Raw genomic sequence first — 25,113 nt, forward strand, 5'->3', positions numbered from 1 at the left:
AGGTAAGGGTTTGTTAAACTATTAAATGTTAAGGATGATTTGGATTCCCAGTTCATGACCCCTTTAAAGCAGCGCTCAGTAAGACTGGAAACTTCTTTGCTGTTTTCTCGCAGGTTTCTCTCTCGAGCTCCCCCTACAGTTTCGGAGTATATATGAGAAAACTGTCGTAGACTCGTTGTCAACTCCCCCTCCCATCTCGTTCAGGCAGGCCATGTGAATTTGTTTTCAGAGAAGCCGGCGAACAAATGGATTTTGTCCCCACCACTTTTGAAACATCTCGCGGCACAGATGTACCAATGCAAATAAAACATCTCCAGTTAACAGCATTCGTTTCATTTGTTTGTTAAATAACAGGCGATCTAGCACTGAAATGTGTTGGCTTCTCTCAGAAACGCGCTTCAATCCGTTGCGGAGATTTTTCCCCACTCATCAAAACATATAAAACCACTGATAAACATTATATCAATTCAACCACTGATAAACATTATTGGTTTTGATGAGGGGGAAATAAAAACTATTCGAGTGCGGAACCTCTGGCCGGACCATCACTGTATTGTGCTCATTTTTATTTATGTGCATCAGGAAGCTATGGACATCGTCGTTCAAAACATTACCAACTCGAAAGAGAAAAAAGAATGAATGCGTTACCCAGCACTTTTGAAAATGCCCTTCCGAATGCGTCTCTGTCCCCAGCACATTTCAAACCAAACTGACGCCCGAGCCATATCCACTGAGGTATGATTCTCAGAACAATATTATTCAAATGTTGAGATAGTGTATATTTTTATTGTGTTACCAAACGTTATCAGTAACATTATGGTTAAAAATCAATAATACTATAAGAAATATTTCCGCTATTTATTTATTTTTAGTTTAGCCTACAGCTATAGCTACTTTGATTATGCATTATCAAAATACATGTTACGTTACATTCATAATTTTTCTGGTGATCCGAGTTGTCTATCGTAACGATTGACCAAAGAAAGTCAAACACGTTTAATTTGTTTATTACAAGTTTGTTTATTTTATTATTGAAGCTTGAGACCGGTGGTACTGGTGGTCTGGGGTGCCTCGGAGTTGATAACACTTGCCAACGCTTGTAGCTAAAAAGGAAAAAGAAAATGTATCAATCTTTTATCAACATATCATTTATAGACAAGGTCAAAATAGCACAGATGGAGTTGCATGTGTGAAGTTGCAATGCAATTTATCGTTTACTTATAGTTCTGTTTGTGTAAATGTGGGTAAATAAATATAAAAAAGTTGCATTATTAGCTAGCAGCTCTCGTGTCGGTTTATGCATTATCAAGTCAGCAGCACAGTATAACGTTACTAATTCTGAGGCTGACGACAAGCTAAACTAATGCATAATTTGTAGAATTTCATATCGATTTATAGGCGATCTGGGAAACACAAATAAACCCTGATAGAGGAACGGACAAAACACTTACTTACAGAAAACAAGCAAGTTTGTTTGCTAATGAAAATGCTATCATCTAAGTTACAGTATCTAACGTACTAGTAAGCCGGTAACAGACAGCGAGCATAATAATAAAAAAAAAACAGACAATAGCAAACATCCCGACTCCCGAGGTCACAATTACAAGAAATACAAACATTAAACACAGTTTATTATAAAGATACTTACAAGTGCAACAGCAAGAAGGCCAGGTCAGCATCGGTTTTGCAGGCTTCGCTTTCTTTCAGTTCTCTCTATTCTGAAAAAGCCGGTCCGTTTTCTCTTCTTTGTTTCTCTGATAAACACTTCCGAGCTGTCTTCTTCTTTTACATCAGCCATCACGAAAACTTGAAGAATTCAATATCTAGCGTTACCTTTTTCTTATAGCTAGCCGGCTCCTGGATGGCCGGGGGCGTGTACGCATGCGTGTGCGCGTATAGTGCCGTAAAGCAATTCGTTACCTCGCGAGACCTGAAATCTCACGATACTTCCTAACACTGAGGCCGGCGAGCCGCCGGCCCAAAGTTGCAAGGGTGGTTTTGCGGCTCACAGGCACCAGGGGGGTGCGAGACGATCACCATTCAACACGAAATCAGTAATATTAACATTACAATGACTCCAAAGCTGTTCAGTTAAGGTAAAAAAAGTTACTTAGTTCTGCTTTAAGAAGGACCATAAACCCAGGTTAAGTTCAATGTAAAATGCCCTATTCACTAAAAGCTTATTACCATGGTTGGAAAAGAAAAGGTTAAATTAACCAGTTGATTAATAAAAGTTCATCTGCAAGCAAAGTGCCACCATTTTAAACACATAGTTAAAAAAAAAAAAAAAAACAAGTTCAAAGAACCACAACTGTTGAGTGAGCCATGTTAAGGATTTGAAGTCACAGGACAAATAGACACTCATTAACACTGCAACTTCCTAATTCAATCAAACACCACAGAAGGAACAAGAGGCAACAGAACTGGTTCTAAAAGGGGTTTTATTTGTCAACCATCCTGTACTGAATCAAATCATGAACAGGGAGATGTGTAGGTAGTCTCAAACGAATCACCTGAAATAGGAGGAAAAGAATCAACTAGATCGTTCTCAGTGAATTCAGCCAGAGCAAAGTATGATTAGAAAGCGTACTTGTCTGATAGTAGTCATAAACCTTTATGACTGCTGGCTTGAGATTGTCCACTGCAAGAACCTGATTCAGCTGCAGAGTGTAACTCATGGGGACGCCTTTGGGAACCTGCGAGGCAAAAGGATGAACAGCAGCGTATGAGAAAATGGCAGCTAGTAATATACCAAGTGTACAGTCTCACCTCTTTCAGATACACAATGACACCATCATCTTCAGCATCAACCCGTTCCACTAGCGGAGCAAACGATTGGGGTGAAGAACCGAGCTGAGGGGAAGACACCATCATTTACACAGTAAAAAATTGAAAAAAAAAAAAAAATTGACTTTCTAAATCTTAAATACAAACCAGTGATGTATCTGCAGTGAAGCCCGACAGGAGTTTAATGTCCACGATAACCATGTTAGTGCTTGATTTCACACCGTCGTATCTGAGTGGGGAATAAAAGGTTGACAAGATAAGAACACGCTTCATAAAGTCAAAAACAGTTTCAGGACACAATGCTACTCACTTCACAGTGAACTTCAACATGAGATTGGCTACACGCGCTTGGCAGTCTCCAGTCACCTTCGCTTCAACACGCAGCGTCTTGGAGACTTTAACGGGTGTTGGGATGTTGTAGAAACATGCAACCTATAGTACAAGTAGAACAAAGACACTTATACTTGGATGTGCACAATACATAGAGTGGGTGAAGATACAGACCTGTAAAGACACACAGGTGGATCCTGACACTTTAACACTATATTTTCCAGGAACGTTCTTCAGCCGCTTCTCCTGATAGAGCAGCCTGTTGTTCCGATTCACTTTGAAGCTGTAAGAGTCTCCTCCTGAGGACCGTACGGTAACAGAGCTGGAGCCGTCCAAACTGAACACTTGAGCAGCGTACACAGACAGGGCATGAAGAGCCACCACTGTGTCCTAAAAACAAGCACAAGATTAAAAACTCCTCAATTTATTGCACTTATGTTTGGTAGTCAGAGGCACCTGGGTGGATGAGAAGCCTCCATAGGGATTCTGCTGGGTCACGAGCCAGTTGACAATGCGGTTAGCATAGCCCAGATCAGCCGTTGTGAGAGGCTGAACAGCGAGAACTGCTAGCAGCACGTAAGAGCTGATCTCCACCGCCAGAGTATCACCAGATGTCGTCTGAGACCAATGGAGTTTAGTGCCTTAGGATGAGACGGACAGAAAGTTGATGCTAAAGACCCTGATGAACATCTCAAACAAGCAGCTGGTAAATCTAACCTTCAGAAATAGCAAGGCTGTCTAAGGCAGTTAGAAGCTGTGATCGAGTGGTGGTCTCTCCAGCCAGACTGAAGGTGTAGGTCAGCAGAGCTGTGGCATAAGTGTTCCCCAGGTTCCCAATGACTGGCCTCAAGCATGACAGACCATTGGTAATTACAGGATCCTTAAAAAAAAAAAAAAAAAAAAAAAAAGCCCAAAGCAGATATCAGAGCCAGAACAGGAAGGTCATCTTCAAGGAGCGCCAACTACTGGACCGGTTTTACCATGGTAGGGACACCTAGTTCAAGCAGCGATGCAACAATGTAGGCAGTCATGGTCACACTGTCATCAACTCCACCCTAAAAAAAAGATAGATATACAGAACAGTCTCACTGTTGGTCCATTGGTGCCAGTGCATTAAGAAACATGAAATGCACCTTCATTTCACTATGGTAAAGAGTTCCCTGCTGAATGAAACAGCCATCTGAACCCTGCGTGCTGATCAACCAATCCTTTGCACTCTGCAGGACATTCGGATCTATGAAGATAAACTGCCTCGCAAGACCAAAGGACCTCATAACAAAGGCAGTCAACCTGGCCATGGAGAAGTCAAACAAATTAAAACACTGGTGCCACAGATTACACACAACCGTAGACCAGTGTGAAACTCACCATGTATTGGACGCATCATAACCAAATGTGCTGAATGATCCGTCACCGTGTCTGTAGTTCAGTTGTCCTTGGTAGCCTGATTGGTCAAAACGAAAAAGATATTCCAACGGAAAGGACTGGACTAAGCTTATTTGGAATTTAGCATCCAATACATATAAAGTGGATTTGGTCATCCATACCGCTCTGAAGGTAGCCTGTGGCGGTCTCTCGGATGGCTGCAGTGAGTTGGCCCGTGACTTCCAGATACAACAGGATGTAAATATTGGGAGCAAGAATGATCATATTCTGTTCTCCACAGCCAGATGGCATCTGTAATAACTTATCTAGATTCTTCAGTGCACGACCCATTATGTCCCCTACAAAAGGTCAAGCATAAAACCCACATCAGAAACAGTTATTTGACATGTCAGTTTCTATTCAATGACCGGTTTTACCAAGGACTGAAACTGAGCATCTGGCAGATCCTTGAATCACGTTTTTTGGAAACGTCAGGGTCACGTCTTCATAAAGAACGTTTCCTGCAGACCAAACAGAATGGGTCAGCATTGAGAGCAAGGCTGATGTTCAGGTGTACAAGTAAATTGTATTGGGGAATTGAGTGCAAACAAACCCTTTGGACACAGTAACCAACTCTGGGTGTTTGTCCTTTCAACTCCTTCAGGCTATTAAAGCAACAAAACACCACATCAGTAAAGCAGCATGAGCTCCATGATCAAACTATAGGAAGGCTAACCACTTACCAGGACAAGTAGACTTCGAGTGACTACGTCAATGCGTCCTCTCGTCGGCACAGTCACAACCTCAGTGCCACATCGAGTCCGGGATGATTCAGCTGAAGCATTGACAGTCACATTGACAGCTCCTGCAGTGACCAAAGAACTGAGTACCACCTAATATACACTTAACTTAGAGAGAGATGATGCAAAACTGACCGAGAATAGAAGCTGATAGAGCCCATTTGAAGGTTTGTCTCCCATTGGCACAAAGACAGGACACATACGGTTCAGAATATGGTTTAAGAGTGAAGGCCGTGGAAGAATCTGGAGTTACTTTAACCTGCCAATGAAACAGAGCACATGGAGCTAAGACACATGAACTTCTCTATACAGAAGAATTATTGAGAAGGAAACCATGGCAGACCATGATGCACTTGGACAGATAGCTGAAGACCGTGGCCTTCAGATCAAAAGACTCTCCACGGACGATGGAATAGGGCAGGGAGAGCTCCAGGAAGAAGGGCTGGAAGACCGTCAGCAGAGCAGGAGGAGCCAGACCAAAACCTTTAGAGGAAAGGCAGAACGCCTCAGTCTCCCATGTAGTGATTGTGTCAGGAACAGTGAGAGGAACTCGTGTGGATCCAGTGTTTCTGAAAGATCGTGAAAGGAGAAATAAGAGGAACAGAAGTAAAAATTGGGTTGGTAGCTTTAGAAGGAACCAGATGCTTCACTGACCCCACTTCAGTAAGCTGCCAGAGCCATGTTTCTGGAAAGTAACTCCTGACAGTCACTACAGAAGAGAAAGTGTCGCCTCCATCTGGAAGAGCCTCTGAAAGAACCACTGGAAGAGCTGGAAGAGCTACAGGAGGATTCAAATTCATTGAAAAAGACAAGCAATTTTACTCTAAACTCTTAGTATCTGCAGAATAATCTGGCCATCATTGCATTTACAGACGTGATTTACACCACACAATTTGCTGATCAACAAAGGAGTTGTAAACTCACATAACTGAATGAAAGTTCACTAAAAGGATGGCTCTGCATAGACCTACCATCTGGGAAACTGGGATACAGCGCGCACGGAGGGGCTTGAACAGCGAGATTTGTTACGACCTTCATTCCCAGGCTCTGTCAGAGTGACAAGTCATAACAAGACAGATTTCAAGTCAATGACTCCTTATTTTGTGACTACATGGTCACTAACGTTCTCTACCTTGAAGGTTGTATAGGCTTCATTTGTAGGAGCAGTGTAGGCAGGATCTCTGTCAAAAGCTAGACTGGGTGGAAAACCTAGACACTCAGATTCATCCTGAACATTGTATGGGTAGCCCGATAGGGATTGCACCGGAAGCAAGTCAAACACCTGAAAACATGAAAACTTACATGCAACAAAACTACTTTTTTATAACAAAAATATAATGTATGAAGATAGACAGACAAAGAAAAACTTTACATAACCTTATCAGAGCTAGTGAGGATGACCTTTGTTTTACATTTGTAGTTTTGATTTGGGTGTGTACAGTGGTTTTACATTTAAAAAGGCACACTCTGCAGCTTCTTTTCGGTTTCTTTTTGATTTCTATAAAGATGTAGGTGCGAATTTAAATAAGCTATACCTTGATAAGCAAATTCTCATTTATTTGTTGCGTTGACATGGCTGGTGTACCGGAACCACAACATGGCTTTTAGGGACAGACCAAGACTAATGACAGATTAAGACTAATGACAGACTGTTGATCCAATTGTGGTTCAGGTTTGAAATCCATTGGCAACGTAGCCTAATATTTTAGTAGGCCTACCCATAAACACCCCCTAGATCTTATTTAAAAAGCCACATTATGCAAGATTTGTATCTTAACATAACAGATTCAAAGGGGTCTTTTGAGTTTTTTTTACAACACTAACGTTAAATACAAGTACTCCCCAGTGACTCTGTAGGAGTTCTTTTTAAACAAAATCAAAACGTATTTCAAGTACATTAGCACACCACTGTCAACTAATCAGGTACTTTCACAAATGAGGCTAGGAAAACCATTAGCGACATTGGTTACTGAGAAACAAAGTTAAACGTCAAGCCCTGATCATAACAGGGCTCCAGACTGCGACCAAATGGTCGCATTTTGTGACCAAAAATTGAGAGTGTGCGACTGAATTTTACATCCAGTCGCACATGTGCGACCAGTAAATTTGCCACACGTTAAACGCATGGTAAAGCGTGGAAGAGGCGCGTCAATGAATCCGTGACAAGAATAGCACGCGTAAACGTTTGTGGGAAGGAGACGGAAACAAATATCACAACCTGATGTGCGTCTGAGCAATCAGCGATCTATCGACTCTTTAGTCGTTACCTAGCAACGAATGCAAACAAAATGAAAGTGGAACGAAAATACGCCACTCATGTATGATTAGGACCGTGGAGCTGCAGCAGCGATCCGAACCATTGACAAAATAAAGCCCCGAACTTGCCAGTCGCGGGCCGATCTCGCTCACGCAACACTATTACTAGGAGAGCCAGTGAAGAAATCCATTGAATTCGCCTCAAAATTAATAACATAAACACCACGAGATCCAGTGAACACTCCGATTCGGTGCAGAGTTCTGTTATAAACCATATCAGATCAAACAGCGCTGACGTGGAAACCAGGAAACACTTACAGAAGGCTTTCAGTCCACAAATCAGCCTAACAGAACCATGAATTTAGGCAAGTTAACTCTTACCATAAATATGATAATGTGTAAGTAGCCTACTACACATCCTTTCCCAGCACTTCAATAATATATCATATATAAGTGTTTTATTTTTTTTTTGGTATTTTTTATGTGATTACCATACCAACACATTTTTTGTTCATCCTTTAAGATTGTCCTTAAACGAACAATTTTAAGATGTTGGAAAACTCTTATTTAAACACTTAAAATAACAATAATAATACCATTGTAAACAGTAGGATGTTTATTGGCTATTTTCACTCCATAATACATATTTTCACTACTTTTATTAATTAATATTAAGACATTATAAATGATAAAAACTAAAGTTAATTTCATCTACACCCTAAATTAAGCTTAGTGATTTATTGTTGGCCCCAGTGCTACCAGATTTTTTTTTTTTTTATATATAGAACTGCGAGTTCTCATTTGAGGTGATGCTGCCCTCAACTTTGGGTCTGGAGCCCTGTGAAGTTAAAATAAAACAGCATAATATAATGTTAAGTCTATTTATTATTAAAGAATTTGTCAGTATTACAGTTATTTTGTGGGAAATTTGAATAATTGCATTGCAAGCTTATTTAAGGTGTGCCCCTAAATTTTTTGCTTGCGCTCCTAAAATTTTCAGTCAGGGGCAACAGCGCTCCTAGTAAAAAAAGTTAGTCTGGAGCCCTGATAATAGATTTGTCCAATTGACCCCATCAACACAACACATTTTAGAGCTGAAACAGAATGTGGGTCAAGACCAACAAGAAATTCTATCAACTCCTCATTGATACCATTTTTGCACTCAGACGTCTTCCTGGCTCCAAGATCCGGATGCTCTGATCTACAGCACTGATGCCACACAGAGATCCTGCTTCAGCAGAGACCGTCAGAACATTTTTCTCAGCAGGAACGACCGTAGCAGGAGAGAACTTTAGAGACACCTGGAACAAGAAACACTCCGTAGGACAAGTTACCATTTCAAGTCACTTAGACTAAAAGATCCCAGTGCACATACTTGGTTTGGAAAACAAGTGTTGGTCTCAAACCACGCACTACCAACAACCACATTCTCACTGGGCAGAACGCAGTAGACCAGAATCTGCACTACTGGAGCCATATCGACACTGATAGATAGCTGGAACGACACCGAGCCACTTGTGATGGTACTAGAAGCCCTCGCTTTGACTGTCTCAAATCCATGGAGGACGATCACTCCTCTGGACAAGACCTGACAAGGCAGCCAGATGCATAAATATAGCCACATACATGTTCCTAATAAAATATTATATGTGATGACCACTCACCATATAGATGATGTCAGTGCTGTAGTCACCAGCCTCTCCAACAAAAGAATACTTCACGGTCACTGGAAACGTCGCACCACAATTGAGCGACTGCTCGAGCTTCACTATAGTCAGTTCACTAGATGGGTTACTGGAGGAATCAGGCTGGAGAAGCTGAACAACTCTTGAATCTGTAGTCAAGTATGGCGATTTGTAACCATTATCAACCACTGCAGTCACACTTGCCTGGGGAACAAATTAAATCAGTTTCTTGTAGGAGTAATTAAGATGGCTACATTTCAAAATACAAAGAGCAAATCGTACCACCAGATTGAGAGCAGCTTTAGGAAGATTGGCAGTGTTGAGAGAGAATGTGGCCAGTCCTTTCTGGTTTGTGGTCAGATCCATCAGCTGTTTATTGGGCCAGCTGTTCCCATCCAGGAGATAAACCACATTGTCTGCAATTGGAGTACCATCGAAACGAGACACTGAGATCTGTTGGGAATGATCAAGATTAAGAAAGGGAACCAATGTGAAGGCTTATGCAACAAGTTAACTTTTACTTGCCTTCCCATTAATCACTGATCCAGGTTCAAAATATTCCGGGATGTCCACAAACTTGACTTTGCCAACTTCAAACGTAATGGACACTGTTGCAGATTTTGACATCACTACATCTGGGAAAGAGAAACTGAAATAAACAATCCTGTTAATTCACATGACATTGGTTCAGAGCAATCAATAGCTCACCTGTTCCCTCCTCAGTGACGTTCACATTTACAAGAAAAGTGTCTTGCATATTATTTTCAAATTTGGTGCCAAAAAACATTGATGCATCGACAGAAAGGAAGACACAGCCAGTGGCGTTCATCTGGTAGCAGAACAAAGAGTCACATTAAATTCAAGCACAAGAAAAACCCTCCACTGTAAGGCAGGAGTCAAACCTTTGCAGTTTTAGTCAGGCAACGACGGGTCAAATCAGGAACCGCAGCGTATGGAAAGGGATCACGGCACACTTCCACCAAGGCTTGGCCAGGTACAGGTTGGCCATATGTGTATCTGGGAAACGTCACAAGGAACAACAAAGTCAAGAACTACCCAACCACAAGATAATAAATATCTGTATGTTTAACTCACTTGGCACAAGCCTCAACTTTCAGTCCCACATCTCCAACACTGTACATCTGTGGTGTGTTTACGGTCACATCAAACTTGGGCAAAACTAAGACAAAAAATTAAATGCTGTAATACCTCAAATCTGTCGTTGTACTGTTGCACATATTCACAACAACTTACCGTATTTTTTCACCTCAAACACATGGGAGATTGTTTGTTCACCAATAAAAGCCTTTAATGTGTACATCCCCATCTGAGCCTCTGGGTTTAACTCATGAGAAAGCTGCAATATCCAGTCCGTTGAGGAAATGTTTGTCCACTGACCAATCCGGTTATTGTTATTGTCCTATTAAAACAGTCACAGCTCAATAAAAACGGCAAACAAAATGAGCAAAGTGGCAGCTGCTCCATTCAAAGACTCGGACCAGATCAAATTCTCACCTCCACCACCACCAGATTGTACTGAAAGACAAAGACAGGAATATTAAGCATTTAAAAGAACATATTGCAGCAGTCATTGAAGAGAACTGCAAAACTGTGCAAGAAAAAATAACCAACAATAAATTTGCATTTGTTCAATTTGATCCTTACCATCTGATCAAGAGGCACAAATTTGGCATCCATGGTGACAACTCTGAAATTCACTGTAAAAACAGCAATACACACATAAGTGCATTATGCAATTAGAGATCATAACTTCGTTGATTGAGGTGTAAAGAGTTCATTACGCTACAAGGATCATTCACAGCTCACCCGTTTGTCCTGGATTGTAGATGGGTTTGTCTGTTTGGATGAAGGTCAAAGGCAAGTAACGTTTGAACATGACTTTTCTCTCATCAGACGCCTTGAAGACATTCCCTTGAACTTCTACCTTCAGCATCTGAACAGATTCTCCATCAACTTGAGGAGCCTGTAGGGAAACTCAGTTCACTACACAATCAGAAAAAACAAAACAAAAAAAATTCAGTCTCATGATAACAGACCTGGAAACTAAAGCAGCGGTGAAATGGCTTTGAAGAAACTTGCTGCACAAGTCGAGTCATCCTTTTGTCATCAAGCAGAGAAACGGTCATTGTGAGACGCCCTTGGGGTTTCAGAAGACTTGCACACAATTTGGCATCTGATCCAGATTCAATCACTGCAGGGAACGTCACCATGAATAACCTGTGGAACATCATGAAGTTTAGGTTGAGAGACTAAAGGAAATCAGATCAGATTATTTACATGTTGATTGAACATTCACAGAAAGTGTCCGTCACAGGGTTGCTAGGCCTGTGCATCAAAACAAGCTTAACAGCCAATCAAACAAAAATGGGCCAAAGCAGTTCTCTCCATCAGCGAGTGGGTTGAAGTAACAAACATGGGTTGGTCATCTCGGTGGTACAAGCTTTTAACCTTATAAAAAAATTAAAGTCAAAAACATGCAGGAAAAGCTCGGATTTGTGGCACTGTGCCAGTGTCACAAAATAAGAGCACAATACGGCCATTTTGTTCAGAAATACGAGAAACTATAATTCCAACAGCACACAAACTCAATTAAACATTGACTTGTATTTTCAAAAAAAAAAAAAAAAAAAGTTCATGAAAAGCAGTTTGGTGGTTCCCATTCATCCTTTGACCACTTGATAAGAAAAAGTAACACAGGAGTAACTTTTACTAAACAGTTTAACTGCATCATTCTGCATAGATTAAACATTCGGCCAGTGTTCACTTCAAAGCCCATGGTACTTACGGCCTTTTCTGTCCATCAACAGCAAAGAGGAAAAGGGCTAAAATGAGCCCTCTCCAAACACAAATCTCTCTCACAGCCATGAAGAGCAATCATCCAAGCCTAGACCGAAATCAAGAGTCTCTTTCACAAACCCTGCACCACTTCTATTGAGACCTACACTGTAGCTTAACTCTAAATCAGCTGCACTGATGCCAGTGTTATTTAAACACTCTTAATAATTCAGAACAGGTTGATTCATCACTCACAGGCAATCAGGACGTCTTTAGGGCGGAGCCCAGGTAATTAAAGGAGCATTTCACCCATTATAACTATGCAACTGTCTACTACAGTATCGCATCAGGGGGTGCATTGTTGTCTCTCTGAGGAAAGATTTGTTTCATTTGCTGCTATAGGAGAGAAAGAATTTTGCAAACTCGTTTATTCATCTAAATCAACAACCTGTGTGCTAGACCATATACTGACTAAACTACTGAAAGGAATGCTTCCAGAGGTCATAGATCCTCTTCTTAATATCATTAATTCGTCTTTGTTACTAGGATACGTACCAAAAACCTTTAAGCTAGCAATGATAAAACCACTTCAAACTTATCCTAGATGGTTGATCCAATTTTCACAAAAATTGAACCAGATCTTTTTCAGACCATGCCGACAAACTTTTTTTTTCCTTTAGGTTTTGCCTTATGGTTAGCACAAAATTGTAAATAAGCATTTAAAAATCATTTGCGAAAATTTTTGAAACCGTTTGAGACGAAAGCATCATAGAAAGCCCCGTAGCCCATTTGTCCACTGATCAATTTGGTTATGACTGTCCTAATAAAACAATTGTCAGCTCAGAGGAAAAACCACAAACAAAGTAAAAGTACAAAAAGCTGTGTTGGCCACGGCAGTATTTCCGGTGAAGGTTTAAGGATGCTCGATAACTTCCGCCGATCGTAGAGTCCAATGCAATACCGAGAATTTCTATTGAATTTTATACTCCATGGTTATACCAAAAAAACATTAGTCACAAAAACAGATAAAACAGACAGCCCTCATTGTGTTTATGCTTCTTTATAAAATTATATTAAATAAACATAACTATAAATAAAATTTCATCTAAAACATATGTACGTTTTGTTTCAATTTTGAAGACTGCCATAATCCCATTTTCCTCAGTTTTCCTCCGCTTTAATCTCCACAACCGGAAATGGATGAGCATCCTTGGGTCAAATGCAGAACTTATGTGTGCATATAGCCCATAGAGGTGGTCAATGAAAAGCTTCAGCTCCAGGCAAAAATGTACTAGTGACCGTGTAAACCACATATAGTTGCATCACCGTTTGGTACTACATTATTTACAGGAGTCATTCAGCCCAACATTAACATTCGTTATCTCGGTTATTTACAGACACGTTAAGTGACAGGATATACATTGCTGCCAGAAGCTAGCGTTTTCTAATGCTAGGCTAACAGTAGCCTTCATGGCCCCTTTAAGAAGGACAATAACCCAGGGTTAAGTTCAGTGTAAAACACCCTAAATTCACTTAAAGCTTATTACCATGGTTGGAAATGAAAAGGTCAAGTTTGCCAGTTTATTAATGAAGCTTCACCTGCAAGCAAAGTGCCACAATTTGAAAGTAATTTAAAAACAAAAAAACAGAAGTTCAAAGAACCACAACTGTAGAATGAGCCATGTTAAGGATTTGAAGTCACAAGACAAATAGACACTCATGAACACTGCTGCTTCTAACTCAAACCACCGTCACAGAAGGAACAAGAGGCAACAGAATTGGTTATAAAAGTGGTTTTATTTGTCAAGCATCCTATAGCCAGTACTGAATCGAATCATGAACAGGGAGATGTGTAGGTAGTCTCAAACGAATCACCTGAAAAAGGAGGAAAAGAATTAACCAGATCGTTCTCAGGGAATTCAGCCAGAGCAAAGCACGATTAGAAAGCATACTTGTCTGATAGTAGTCATAAACCTTTATGACTGCTGGCTTGAGATTTTCCACTGCAAGAACCTGATTCAGCTGCAGAGTGTAACTCATGGGGACGCCTTTGGGAACCTGCGAGACAAAAGGATGAACAGCAGCGTATGAGAAAATGGCAGCCAGTAATATACCAAGTGTACAGTCTCACCTCTTTCAGATACACTATGACACCATCATCTTCAGCATCAACCCGTTCCACTAGCGGAGCAAACGATTGGGGTGAAGAACCGAGCTGAGGGGAAGACACCATCATTTACACAGTAAAAAATTGAAAAAAAAATTGACTTTCTAAATCTTAAATACAAACCAGTGATGTATCTGCAGTGAAGCCCGACAGGAGTTTAATGTCCACGATAACCATGTTAGTGCTTGATTTTACACCGTCATATCTGAGTGGGGAATAAAAGGTTGACAAGGTAAGAACACCCTTCAATTTTGGAAGTCATAAAAAGTTTCAGGACACAACGCTACTCACTTCACAGTGAACTTCAACATGAGATTGGCTACACGCGCTTGGCAGTCTCCAGTCACCTTCGCTTCGACACGCAGCGTCTTGGAGACTTTAACGGGTGTTGGGATGTTGTAGAAACACGCAACCTATAGTACAAGTAGAACAAAGACACTTATACTTGGATGTGCACAATACATAGAGTGGGTGAAGATACAGACCTGTAAAGACACACAGGTGGATCCTGACACTTTAACACTATATTTGCCGGGAACATTCTTCAGCTGCTTCTCCTGATACAGCAGCCTGTTGTCCCGATTCACTTTGAAGCTGTAAGAGTCTCCTCCTGAGGACTGTACGGTAACAGAGCTGGAGCCGTCCAAGCTGAACACTTGAGCAGCGTACACAGACAGGGCATGAAGAGCCACCACTGTGTCCTAAAAACAAGCACCAGATTAAAAACTCCTCAATTATGTGCACTTATGTTTGGTAGTCATAGGCACCTGGGTGGAGGAGAAGCCTCCATAGGGATTCTGCTGGGTCACGAGCCAGTTGACAATGCGGTTAGCATAGCCCAGATCAGCCGTTGTGAGAGGCTGAACAGCGAGTACTGCTAGCAGCACGTAAGAGCTGATCTCCACCGCCAGAGTATCACCAGATGTCGTCTGAGACCAATGGAGCTTAGTGCCTTAGATAAAGATGGAAGGGAGAAAGTTGATGCTAAAGACCCTGATGAACATCTCAAAAAAGCAGATGGTAAATCTTACCTTCAGAAATAGCAAGGCTGTCTAAGGCAGTTAGAAGCTGTGATCGAGTGGTGGTCTCTCCAGCCAGACTGAAGGTGTAGGTCAGCAGAGCTGTGGCATAAGTGTTTCCCAGGTTCCCAATGACCGGCCTCAAGCATGACAGACCGTTGGTAACTACAGGATCCTAAAAAAAAACAAAAAAACAAAGCAGATATCAGAGCCAGAACAGGAAGATCATATGCAAGGAGCGCCAAGTACTGGACCGGTTTTACCGTGGTAGGGACACCTAGTTCAAGCAGCGCTGCAACAATGTAGGCAGTCATGGTCACACTGTCATCAACCCCACCCTAAACAAAAAGGAAAACAAAAGAAATATTAAGAACACTCACTGTTGGTCCATTGGTGCCAGTGCATTAAGAAAGATGAAATGCACCTTCATTTCACTATGGTAAAGAGTTCCCTGCTGAACGAAACAACCATCTGAACCCTGCGTGCTGATCAACCAATCCTTTGCACTCTGCAGGACATTCGGATCTATGAAGATAAACTCCCTTGCTAGACCAAAGGACCTCATGACAAAGGCAGTCAACCTGCCCATAGAGATGTCAAACAAATTAAAATACTGGTGCCACAGATTACAGACAACCGTAGAACAGTGTGAAACTCACCATGTATTGGACGCATCATAACCAAATGTGCTGAATGATCCGTCAGTGTGCCTGTAGTTCAGTTGTCCTTGGTATCCTGATTGGTCAAAAGGAAAATGATATTCCAACGGAAAGGACTGGACTAAGCTCACTTGAAATTCAGTATCCTATACATGTAAAGTGGATTTGGTCATTCATACCGCTCTGAAGGTAGCCTATGGCGGTCTCTCGGATGGCTGCAGTGAGTTGCCCTGTGACCTTCAGGTACAGCAAGATGTAAATATTGGGAGCAAGAATGATCATATTCTGTTCTCCACAGCCAGATGGCATCTGTAATAACCTATCTAGATTCTTCAGTGCACGACCCATTATGTCCCCTACAAAAGGTCAAGCATAAAACCCACATCAGAAACAGTTCTACTAATCTTGACATTTCAGTTTCTAATCATTGAGATGATTTACCAAGGACTGAAACGGAGCATCTAGCAGATCCTTGAACTACGTTTGTTGGAAATGTCAGAGTCACGTCTTCATAAAGAACGTTTCCTGCAGACAGAACAGAATGGATAGCATTGAGGGGAAGGCTGATGTTCGGCTGTACAGGGAAATTGTATTTGGAATTGAGTGCAAACAAACCCTTTGGACACAGTAACCAACTCTGGGTGTTTGTCCTTTCAACGCCTTCAGGCTATTAAAGCAACAAAACACCACATCAGTAAAGCTGCATGAGATCTGTGATCAAACTCCAGAAGGCTTTTAACCACCTACGAGGACAAGTAGACTTCGAGTGACTACGTCAATACGTCCTCTCGTCGGCACAGTCACGACCTCAGTGCCACATCGAGTCCGGGATGGTTCAGCTGAAGCACTGACAGTCACATTGATGGCTCCTGCAGTGACAGACAGGAATTGAGCACCACCTAATATACACTCAACTTAGAGAGAGGATGCAAAACTGACCGAGAACTGAAGCTGATAGAACCCATTTGAAGGTTTTTCTCCCATTGGCACAAAGACAGGACACATACGGTTCAGAATATGGTTTAAGAGTGAAGGCCGTGGAAGAATCTGGCGTTACTTTAACCTGCCAATGAAACAGAGCACAGGGCTAAGACACATGAACTTTTCTATACAGAAGAAAGAGAAAAAAAACCCCATGGCAGACCATTATGCATTTGGACAGATAGCTGAAGACCGTGGCCTTCAGATCAAAAGACTCTCCACGGACGATGGAGTACGGCAGGGAGAGCTCCAGGAAGAAGGGCTGGAAGACCGTCAGCAGAGCAGGAGGAGCCAGACCAAAACCTTTAGAGGACAGGCAGAACGCCTCAGTCTCCCATGTAGTGATTGTGTCAGGAACAGTGAGAGGAACTCGTGTAGATCCAGTGTTTCTGAAAGATAACGAAACAAGAGAAATAAGAGGAACAGAAGTAAAAATTGGGTTCGTAGCTTTAGAAGGAACCAGATGCTTCACTAACCCCACTTGAACAAGCTGCCAAAGCCATGTTTCTGGAAAGTAACTCCTGACAGTCACTACAGAAAAGGAAGTGTCGCCTCCATCTGGAAGAGCCTCTGGACGTCTCATAACCATCACTGAAAGTGAAAAGCAATTTAAGACTAAACTTTGTCTCTATAGAATAATCTGTCTCTTATTGCGTTTATGGAAGAAATTAACGCACCCAACAAAACAATTTGCTGATCCACAAAGGAGTTGTAATCTTACAAAACTGAATGCAAGTTCAACAAGTCATGCAGAATTTTTCACTAAAATAATGGCATCTGCATAGACCTACCCTCTGGAAATCTGGGATACAGCGGGCACGGAGGGGCTTGTACAGCGAGATTTGTTAGGACCTTCATTCCTAGGCTCTGTCAGAGTGACGGGTCAAAACACAAGACAGATTAAGTCAATGACTCCATTCAAGTCCATGTAGTGACAAAATACGTTCTCTACCTTGAAGGTTGTATAGGCTTCATTTGTAGGAGCAGTGTAGGCAGGATCTCTGACTAAAGCTAGACGGGGTCGAAAACCTAGACACTCTGGTTCATCCTGAACATTGTAAGGGTAACCTGTCAGTGATCGCACTGGGAGCAAGTCGAACACCTGTAAACATGAAAAAAGCCATAACGAAAAAAAAAAAAAGACATCTGTAAAGCCATATTGCAGTGCGACGCTACAACTCTCATGAGTATTAAAGGAGGCGAGAACAAATACATTAATGACAAAACAAATACTAAAAGGAAAGCAGTCCTTCATGGTCACACAAAACAAAAAAAATTCAGGCCTGCCTCTCATTCTTAAAGTGCATTTCAGTGGTAAATGAATAGTCCTGCTAGTAAAGTTTAGGGGGGGATGCTGCTGGAAAAACCAGCAATGCGAGTTTGAGAGGAGCTCCCGACAAATCTTGCGATAATCACGACAAGTAATCCACCGGTGGCTCATTGGCTGAGGCATCTTTTCAAGTTCTACCAAGATGTAGATAAGCAAATTTTTACTTATTCGTTTTGTTGACATGGCTTTTTTTAATGGCAGACTAAGACAGACTGTTGATCCAAGTTCAGCTCAGGTTTGAAATTCATTATTGGCTATAAAGTCTAATATTTTAGTAGGCCTACCCATAAACACCTCACAGATCTCTTATTTAAAGAGCATCATGCAAGATTTGTACCTTAATACATCAGCTTCAAGAGGCACCAGGCCTTGAGTGCAGAGAATGGGGACGCAAGTTTGGCATAGAGCCTATTTAAGCACACCAGTGTCAACTAGGGGTGTCACGATTTCGATATTAAATCGAAATCGATCGAAATTAATTCAATGGTATCGAAATCGAAATAAAAAATGGTATCGTCAATACTGCCACGCCCCATGTCGCGTCCGTGATGGAAAGTTCGGATCGTTTTACTGACTCTATTGTTCAATCTCGTTCATCAAAATTAACTAAACTTTTTTTCTAGTCATTTCAGGGGCTTTAAATGTTATACTATTAAGTTATGTTACTTGTTTTTGTTATATTTAAAATTTAGCAATGGTGTACTGTACATTGTCAACAAATTTATATTGCATAATGCATAAATGTGTAGTCTAAAAATTGCATAGCAATCTGCGCTTTACATTTTTTTTTAAAATCGAAAATCGAATCGAATCGTGACCTTAGAATCGATAACTTAATCGAATCGAGGATTTGGAGAATCGTGACACCCCTAGTGTCAACTAATCAGGTAGTTTCACAAATGTGTCAAGTTTGTTTGCAAAACCACTAGCCACATTGGCTAGCAAGCTAAAAAGTTAATGTCAAGCCCTGATCATAATAAATTTGTCTAATTGATCCATCAGTATTACTCATTTTAAAGCTGAAACTGAATGTCGGTCAAGACCACCAAGATTTTCAATAAACTGCACATTGATACCATTTTTGCACTCAGGCGTCTTCCTGGCTCCAAGATCCGGATGCTCTGATCTACAGCACTGATGCCACACAGAGATCCTGCTTGAGCAGAGACTGTTAGAACATTTTTCTCCGCAGGAACAGCCGTAGCAGGAGAGAACTTTAGAGACACCTGGAACAAAAAAAAAAACAAAAAAAAACCTCAGGACAAGTTACCATTCCAAGTCCCTTAAACTAAAAGAGCCCAGTGCACATACTTGGTTTGGGAGACAAGTTTCGGTCTCAAACAACGCACTACCAACAACCACATTCTCACTGGGCAGAACGCAGTAGACCAGAATCTGCACTTCTGGAGCCATATCGACACGGACGGATAGCTGGAACGACACCGAGCCACTTGTGACTGTACTAGAAGCCCTCGCTTTAACCGTCTCAAATCCATGGAGGACGATCACTCCTCTGGACAAGACCTGACAAAAGGCAGACAGATACATAACATGTTCCTAATAAAATAAGTACAATTCATGTCCACTCACCATATAGATGATGTCAGTGCTGTAGTCACCAGCCTCTCCAACAAAAGAATACTTCACGGTCACTGGAAACGTAGCATCACATTTGAGCGGCTGCTCGAGCTTCACTATAGTCAGTGCACTAGATGGGTTACTGGAGGAATCAGGCTGGAGAAGCTGAACAACCCTTGTATCTGAAGTGAAGTATAGCGATTTGTAACCATTATCAACCACTGCAGTCACACTTGCCTGGGGAACAACAAATTAAATCAGTTTCTTGTAGCAGTAATTAAGATGTCTACATCTCATAATACAAAGAGCAAATCGTACCACCAGATTGAGAGCAGCTTTAGGAAGATTGGCAGTGTTGAGAGAGAATGTGGCCAGTCCGTCCTGGTTTGTGGTCCGATCCATCAGCAGTTTATTGGGCCAGCTGTTGCCATCCAGGAGATAAACAACTTTGTTCGCAATTGGAGTACCATCGAAACGAGACACTGATATCTGTCGGGAATGATCAAGATTAGGAAAGGGAACCAATGACAACTTGTATTACACAATTTAAAACAGCTTTCGACCAATGTGCTTTCCACAATGTAGCCAAGTTCTAAGTGACACAAAAAAAAAACCTAAAGCTCAAAGGAAGTTTAAAAAAAAAAAAAACCTAAGAAACAAAATACAAAAAAAAAAAAAAAAATTACAAAACAAGATACGGTGTTAATCAAGTCTTAGAAATTAAGTTTTTAATCTGGATTTTTAAAGTCAGAAGAAATGGAGTTTGTCTTAAGCTAATAGGTAAAGAATTCCAAAGCCTTGGAGCAGAGATGGAAAACCCTCGATCTTTCCAACCATTGTGAAGGCTTCTGCAACAGGGATTAAAAATGTACTTGCCTTTCCATCAATCATTGATCCAGGTTCAAAATATTCCGGGATGTCCACAAACTTGACTTTGCCAACTTCAAACGTAATGGACACTGTCGCAGATTTTGACATCACTACATCTGAAGAAGAGAAAGAAACTGAATAAACCAATCCTGTTCATTCACATGACATTGGTTCAGAGCAGCCAATAGCTCACCTGTTCCCTCCTCAGTGACGTTCACATTTACAAGAAAAGTGTCTTGCATATTATTTTCAAATTTGGTGCCAAAAAACACGGATGCATCGACAGTTAGGAAGACACAGCCAGTGGCATTCATCTGGTGGCAGAACAAAGGGTCACATTAAATTCAAGCACAAGAAAACCCCTCCACTGTAAGGCAGGAGTCAAACCTTTGCAGTTTTAGTCAGGCAACGACGGGTCAAATCAGGAACCGCAGCGTATGGAAAGGGATCACGGCACACTTCCACCAAGGCTTGGCCAGGTACAGGTTGGCCATATGTGTATCTGAGAAACACCACAAGGAACAAACTCAATAACTACCCAACCACAAGATAATAAATATCTGTATGTTTAACTCACTTGGCACAAGCCTCAACTTTCAGTCCCACATCTCCAACACTGTACATCTGTGGTGTGTTTACGGTCACATCAAACTTGGGCAAAACTAAGACAAAAAATTAAATGCTGTAATACCTCAAATCTGTCGTTGTACTGTTGCACATATTCACATCAACTTACCGTATTTTTTCACCTCAAACACATGGGAGATTGTTTGTTCACCAATAAAAGCCTTTAATGTGTACATCCCCATCTGAGCCTCTGGGTTTAACTCGTGAGAAAGCTGCAATATCCAGTCCGTTGAGGAAATGTTTGTCCACTGACCAATCCGGTTATTGTTATTGTCCTATTAAAACAGTAACAGCTCATAAAAACGCAAAACAAAATGAGCAAAGTGGCAGCTGCTCCATTCAAAGACTCGGACCAGATCAAATTCTCACCTCCACCACCACCAGATTGTACTGAAAGACAAAGACGGGAATATTAAGCATTTAAAAGATCATATTGCAGCAGTCATTGAAGAGAACTGCAAAACTCTGCAAGTAAAAATAACCAACAATAAATTTGCATTTGTTCAATTTGATCCTTACCATCTGATCAAGAGGCACAAATTTGGCATCCATGGTGACAACTCTGAAATTCACTGTAAAAACAGCAATAAACACACACAAGTGCATTATGCGATTAAAGATCCGAACTTGTACCATAATGGATTTTCCACACCTCTCATATTCAACCAAGGATCATTCACAACTCACCCGTTTGTCCTGGATTGTAGATGGGTTTGTCTGTTTGGATGAAGGTCAAAGGCAAGTAACGTTTGAACATGACTTTCCTCTCATCAGACACCCTGAAGACATTCCCTTGAACTTCTACCTTCAGCATCTGAACAGATTCTCCATCTACTCGAGGAGCCTGTAGGGAAACTCAGTTAACTACACAATCAGGCAAAAAAGAAAAGAAAAAAAAAAAAGGCCATGTCTTGTGAGAACAAACCTGGAAACTAAAGCAGCGGTGAAATGGCTTTGAAGAAACTTGCTGCACAAGTCGAGTCGTCCTTTTGTCATTAAGCAGTGAAACAGTCATTGTGAGACTCTCTTGGGGTTTCAGAAGACTTGCACACAATTTGGCATTAGATCCAGATTCAATCACTGCAGGGAACGTCACCATAAATAACCTGTGGAAACATCATGAAGTTTAGGTTCAGAGACTAAAGGAAATCAGGTCAGATTAACATGTTGATTGAACATTCACAGAAAGTGGCCGTCACAGGGTTGCTAGGCCTGTGCATCAAAACAAGCTTAACAGCCAATCAAACAAAAATGGGCCAAAGCAGTTCTCTCCATCAGCAAGTGGGTTGAAGTAACAAACACAGGTTGATTGTCTTGGTGGGACAAACCTTTAAAAAAAAAAAAAAAAAAAAAAAAAAAAAAAAAACACACATGGGAAAATCAAACTGATTTGGCAACTGTGCTAGGGTCACAAACTATGAGCACAAGATGGCCATTTTTTTCAGAAATAGATTTGAGGAACAATAACCCCAACAGCACAAGAACTCAGTGACTTGTGTTTAAAAGACAAAAAACGAGTGTTAATGAACAGCAGTTGGGTCCCACTCATCTTTTGACCACTTGATGAGAAAAACTACAATGTGATGAACTTTATCTAAATGGTTTATGCTTTGTTGCTTCATTTTGCCATCTTTAAAACTGCATCATTCTGCAAAGATTAAACATTAGACCACTTTTCACTTCAAAGCCCATAGCACTTACGGCCTTTTCTGTCCATCAACAGCAAAGAGGAAAAGGGCTAAAATGAGCCCTCTCCAAACACAAATCTCTCTCACAGCCATGAAGAGCAATCATCCAAGACTAGACAGAAATCAAGAGTCTCTTTCACAAACCCTGCACCACTTCTGTTGAGACCCACACTGTTCTACAGCTTAACTCTAAATCAGCTGCACTGATGCCAGTGTTATTTAAACACTCTTAATAATTCAGAACAGGTTGATTCATCACTCACAGGCAATCAGGACGTCTTTAGGGCGGAGCCCGGTAATTAAAGGAGGGCTCATTTCAACATTAATCTTTATTTAAAGTGGATCATATAGTAGAATTGTAAAAATGTTTTTGAATTTGGTGCCCTCTTGATGGAGAAAAGACAGAAAATAACTGAGGGGTGCATTTGTATGTAGAACAACTCCCACAATGCAGCACATAGTACAGCTCAACAAGCCACACCCACTAATCCAGAACAGCGCAAACAGAGAAATCACTCTTCCGTCTACAGGCTAACGCTAGCTGTCACCAAAGTTAGAAATTCATTTCACACAAAATGTCTAGTTAGTTGGCTGCGGCGAGCAGGACGATCGAGGGCGAGGGACGTAAGAGGACGGCGCGAGGCCGGTGGCATGAGTGATAATGAAAGACATCTGTGAGGCATGCGTTGGTCTCGTGTCTCTCACTCAAATACTCAAATACTCCATAATGTGAATAATTTAATATGAATTTTAATTAGAAACTGATGCTGGATTTTTCTGGATTGTTTTTGTTTTCATGTTTTATATCATAATTTTACTTCAAACTTTGTTGTAGTAATTAAGTTACAGTAGTTCACTTCTATAAAAAAAGATTCAGAAAACATGGCCACAAATGTTTACAGATATTTAGGGGCCGTTTACACGCACAATTTGTGTAAACGACCTCTTCCACTCAAGTAGTTTCTGGCAGCCCATAGAACCGCTTGCGGGAAAGTTATGGCATTTGGCACACTGATAGAGGACATCATCTTCCGTCATGTGAATCTTTCTGCCGTTTAGAATTTTTTTGTACCTAATTTTTCAAAATTGTCACAAAAATTGAACCAGATCATTTTCAGACCATGCCGACAAACTTTTTTTTTCTTCAGGTTTTGCCTTATTAGCACAACATTGTAAATAAGCGTTTAAAAAAACTTTTGCGAATATCTATGAAACCGTTCGAGACAAAGCCACCATAGAAAGCCCTGTAGCCCAAATGAACTTTAATCCACAGAAACAGGCAACACCCAATCATTGATTGTATAGAAAGTTTATTCATTTTTTGTAGCCAGTACTACAGTGCAATCATGGACAGGGGGACGTGTCTACTCGAACTGATCACCTGAAAAAGGACAAGAAATTATCTTGAGCATATGCACACCATTCTACAGGAAATGCAGCCAAACGCATAATGATGAAAGCATACTTGTCTGATAGTAGTCAAACGTTGGTGACTGCTGGCTTGAGATTTTTGACTGCAAGAACCTGATTGCAGAGAACGTTCTTCAGCGGCTTCTACTGATACAGCAGCCTGTTGTCCCGATCATTTTGAAACTATACTAGGACTGTAAGATAGGACTGCTGGAGCCATCCAAGCTGAACACTTGGAAGAGACACCACTGTGTCATAAAACAAACAAATGATTAAACTCTCAGATATGGCTTGATTGCACTCATGTTTGGTGGTCAGAGGCACCTGGGTGGATGAAAAGCCTCCAGGGATTCTGCTGGGTCATCACCCAGTTTACAATGGGTTAGCATAGCCCAGATTAGCCGTTGTGAGGGATTCAACTGTGAGAGCCGTTAGCAACACGAAAGAGCTGATCTCCACGGCCAGAGAATCACTAGGTGTAGTCTCAGACCAATGGAGTCAATGGATAGGGGATAAAGAGTTGGTAATGATGGGATCCTGAAAATCAAAGCAAGTGTCAGACTAAAGTTGTGTAAACACCCACTGCTGTGATTGGCTGATATGTTCACATTTGAAAAAGCGTGGAAATCTCTCAAATGCTTTCACGATGTTTTTACAATTACAGCTATCGAAATTAACAAAAAGTAGGACATTTTTAAAGTATTTAGTTGACAGTCTGTTGATCACATGAAATTAAAAGATATCATTGCAAGGCAATTTTAACTT

At 41.1% G+C, this 25,113-nt stretch overlaps 2 protein-coding genes across 2 annotated transcripts; both read right to left on the reverse strand.

Moving 5' to 3' along the window:
- Positions 1 to 2,424: 2,424 nt before the first annotated feature.
- LOC120490206 (alpha-2-macroglobulin-like) lies at positions 2,425 to 12,213 on the reverse strand. The gene is made up of 34 exons (XM_089128164.1): positions 12,030 to 12,213; positions 11,281 to 11,461; positions 11,051 to 11,207; positions 10,889 to 10,941; positions 10,739 to 10,759; positions 10,478 to 10,643; positions 10,319 to 10,403; positions 10,126 to 10,240; positions 9,932 to 10,052; positions 9,749 to 9,858; positions 9,506 to 9,676; positions 9,203 to 9,427; positions 8,914 to 9,126; positions 8,690 to 8,839; positions 6,415 to 6,564; positions 6,254 to 6,329; positions 5,937 to 6,060; positions 5,626 to 5,851; positions 5,418 to 5,541; positions 5,226 to 5,347; positions 5,096 to 5,147; positions 4,920 to 5,003; positions 4,665 to 4,841; positions 4,486 to 4,561; positions 4,251 to 4,407; positions 4,098 to 4,172; positions 3,835 to 3,997; positions 3,574 to 3,758; positions 3,292 to 3,507; positions 3,098 to 3,219; positions 2,935 to 3,016; positions 2,770 to 2,853; positions 2,591 to 2,696; positions 2,425 to 2,513 (listed from the first exon to the last, which is right to left on the reverse strand). Exons 1-34 carry the CDS (start codon positions 12,107 to 12,109, stop codon positions 2,473 to 2,475), a joined length of 4,290 nt encoding a protein of 1,429 aa, XP_088984290.1. The 5' UTR covers positions 12,110 to 12,213; the 3' UTR covers positions 2,425 to 2,472.
- Positions 12,214 to 13,797: 1,584 nt separating this feature from the next.
- LOC120489102 (alpha-2-macroglobulin-like) lies at positions 13,798 to 23,144 on the reverse strand. Its single transcript, XM_089128165.1, has 34 exons — positions 22,952 to 23,144; positions 22,176 to 22,356; positions 21,938 to 22,094; positions 21,770 to 21,822; positions 21,620 to 21,640; positions 21,360 to 21,525; positions 21,201 to 21,285; positions 21,011 to 21,125; positions 20,817 to 20,937; positions 20,630 to 20,739; positions 20,072 to 20,242; positions 19,766 to 19,990; positions 19,487 to 19,699; positions 19,252 to 19,401; positions 17,798 to 17,947; positions 17,637 to 17,712; positions 17,322 to 17,436; positions 17,009 to 17,234; positions 16,804 to 16,927; positions 16,612 to 16,733; positions 16,480 to 16,531; positions 16,306 to 16,389; positions 16,044 to 16,220; positions 15,865 to 15,940; positions 15,630 to 15,786; positions 15,469 to 15,543; positions 15,218 to 15,380; positions 14,954 to 15,138; positions 14,672 to 14,887; positions 14,478 to 14,599; positions 14,310 to 14,391; positions 14,151 to 14,234; positions 13,972 to 14,077; positions 13,798 to 13,894 (listed from the first exon to the last, which is right to left on the reverse strand). Exons 1-34 carry the CDS (start codon positions 23,029 to 23,031, stop codon positions 13,854 to 13,856), a joined length of 4,281 nt encoding a protein of 1,426 aa, XP_088984291.1. The 5' UTR covers positions 23,032 to 23,144; the 3' UTR covers positions 13,798 to 13,853.
- Between the last annotated feature and the right edge of the window lie 1,969 nt (positions 23,145 to 25,113).

The sequence above is a fragment of the Pimephales promelas genome, chromosome 3 (assembly GCF_988280905.1).
Source record: "Pimephales promelas chromosome 3, fPimPro1.hap1.1, whole genome shotgun sequence".
NCBI lineage: Eukaryota > Metazoa > Chordata > Actinopteri > Cypriniformes > Leuciscidae > Pimephales > Pimephales promelas.

What these genes read in the sequence shown, in the direction of transcription:
- LOC120490206 (XM_089128164.1), bottom strand. Translation starts at nt 12,109, where the DNA reads ATGGCTGTGAGAGAGATTTGTGTTTGGAGAGGGCTCATTTTAGCCCTT. An exon ending in GTATCCCAGTTTCCCAGATG is followed by an intron (nt 6,061 to 6,253) that starts GTAGGTCTATGC and finishes ATCCTCCTGTAG; the next exon opens with CTCTTCCAGCTCTTCCAGTG. An exon ending in TATGATGCGTCCAATACATG is followed by an intron (nt 4,408 to 4,485) that starts GTGAGTTTCACA and finishes CTCCATGGCCAG; the next exon opens with GTTGACTGCCTTTGTTATGA.
- LOC120489102 (XM_089128165.1), bottom strand. Translation starts at nt 23,031, where the DNA reads ATGGCTGTGAGAGAGATTTGTGTTTGGAGAGGGCTCATTTTAGCCCTT. An exon ending in TTGGTTACTGTGTCCAAAGG is followed by an intron (nt 16,390 to 16,479) that starts GTTTGTTTGCAC and finishes TTCTGTCTGCAG; the next exon opens with GAAACGTTCTTTATGAAGAC. An exon ending in TCATAGTGTATCTGAAAGAG is followed by an intron (nt 14,078 to 14,150) that starts GTGAGACTGTAC and finishes TTTGTCTCGCAG; the next exon opens with GTTCCCAAAGGCGTCCCCAT.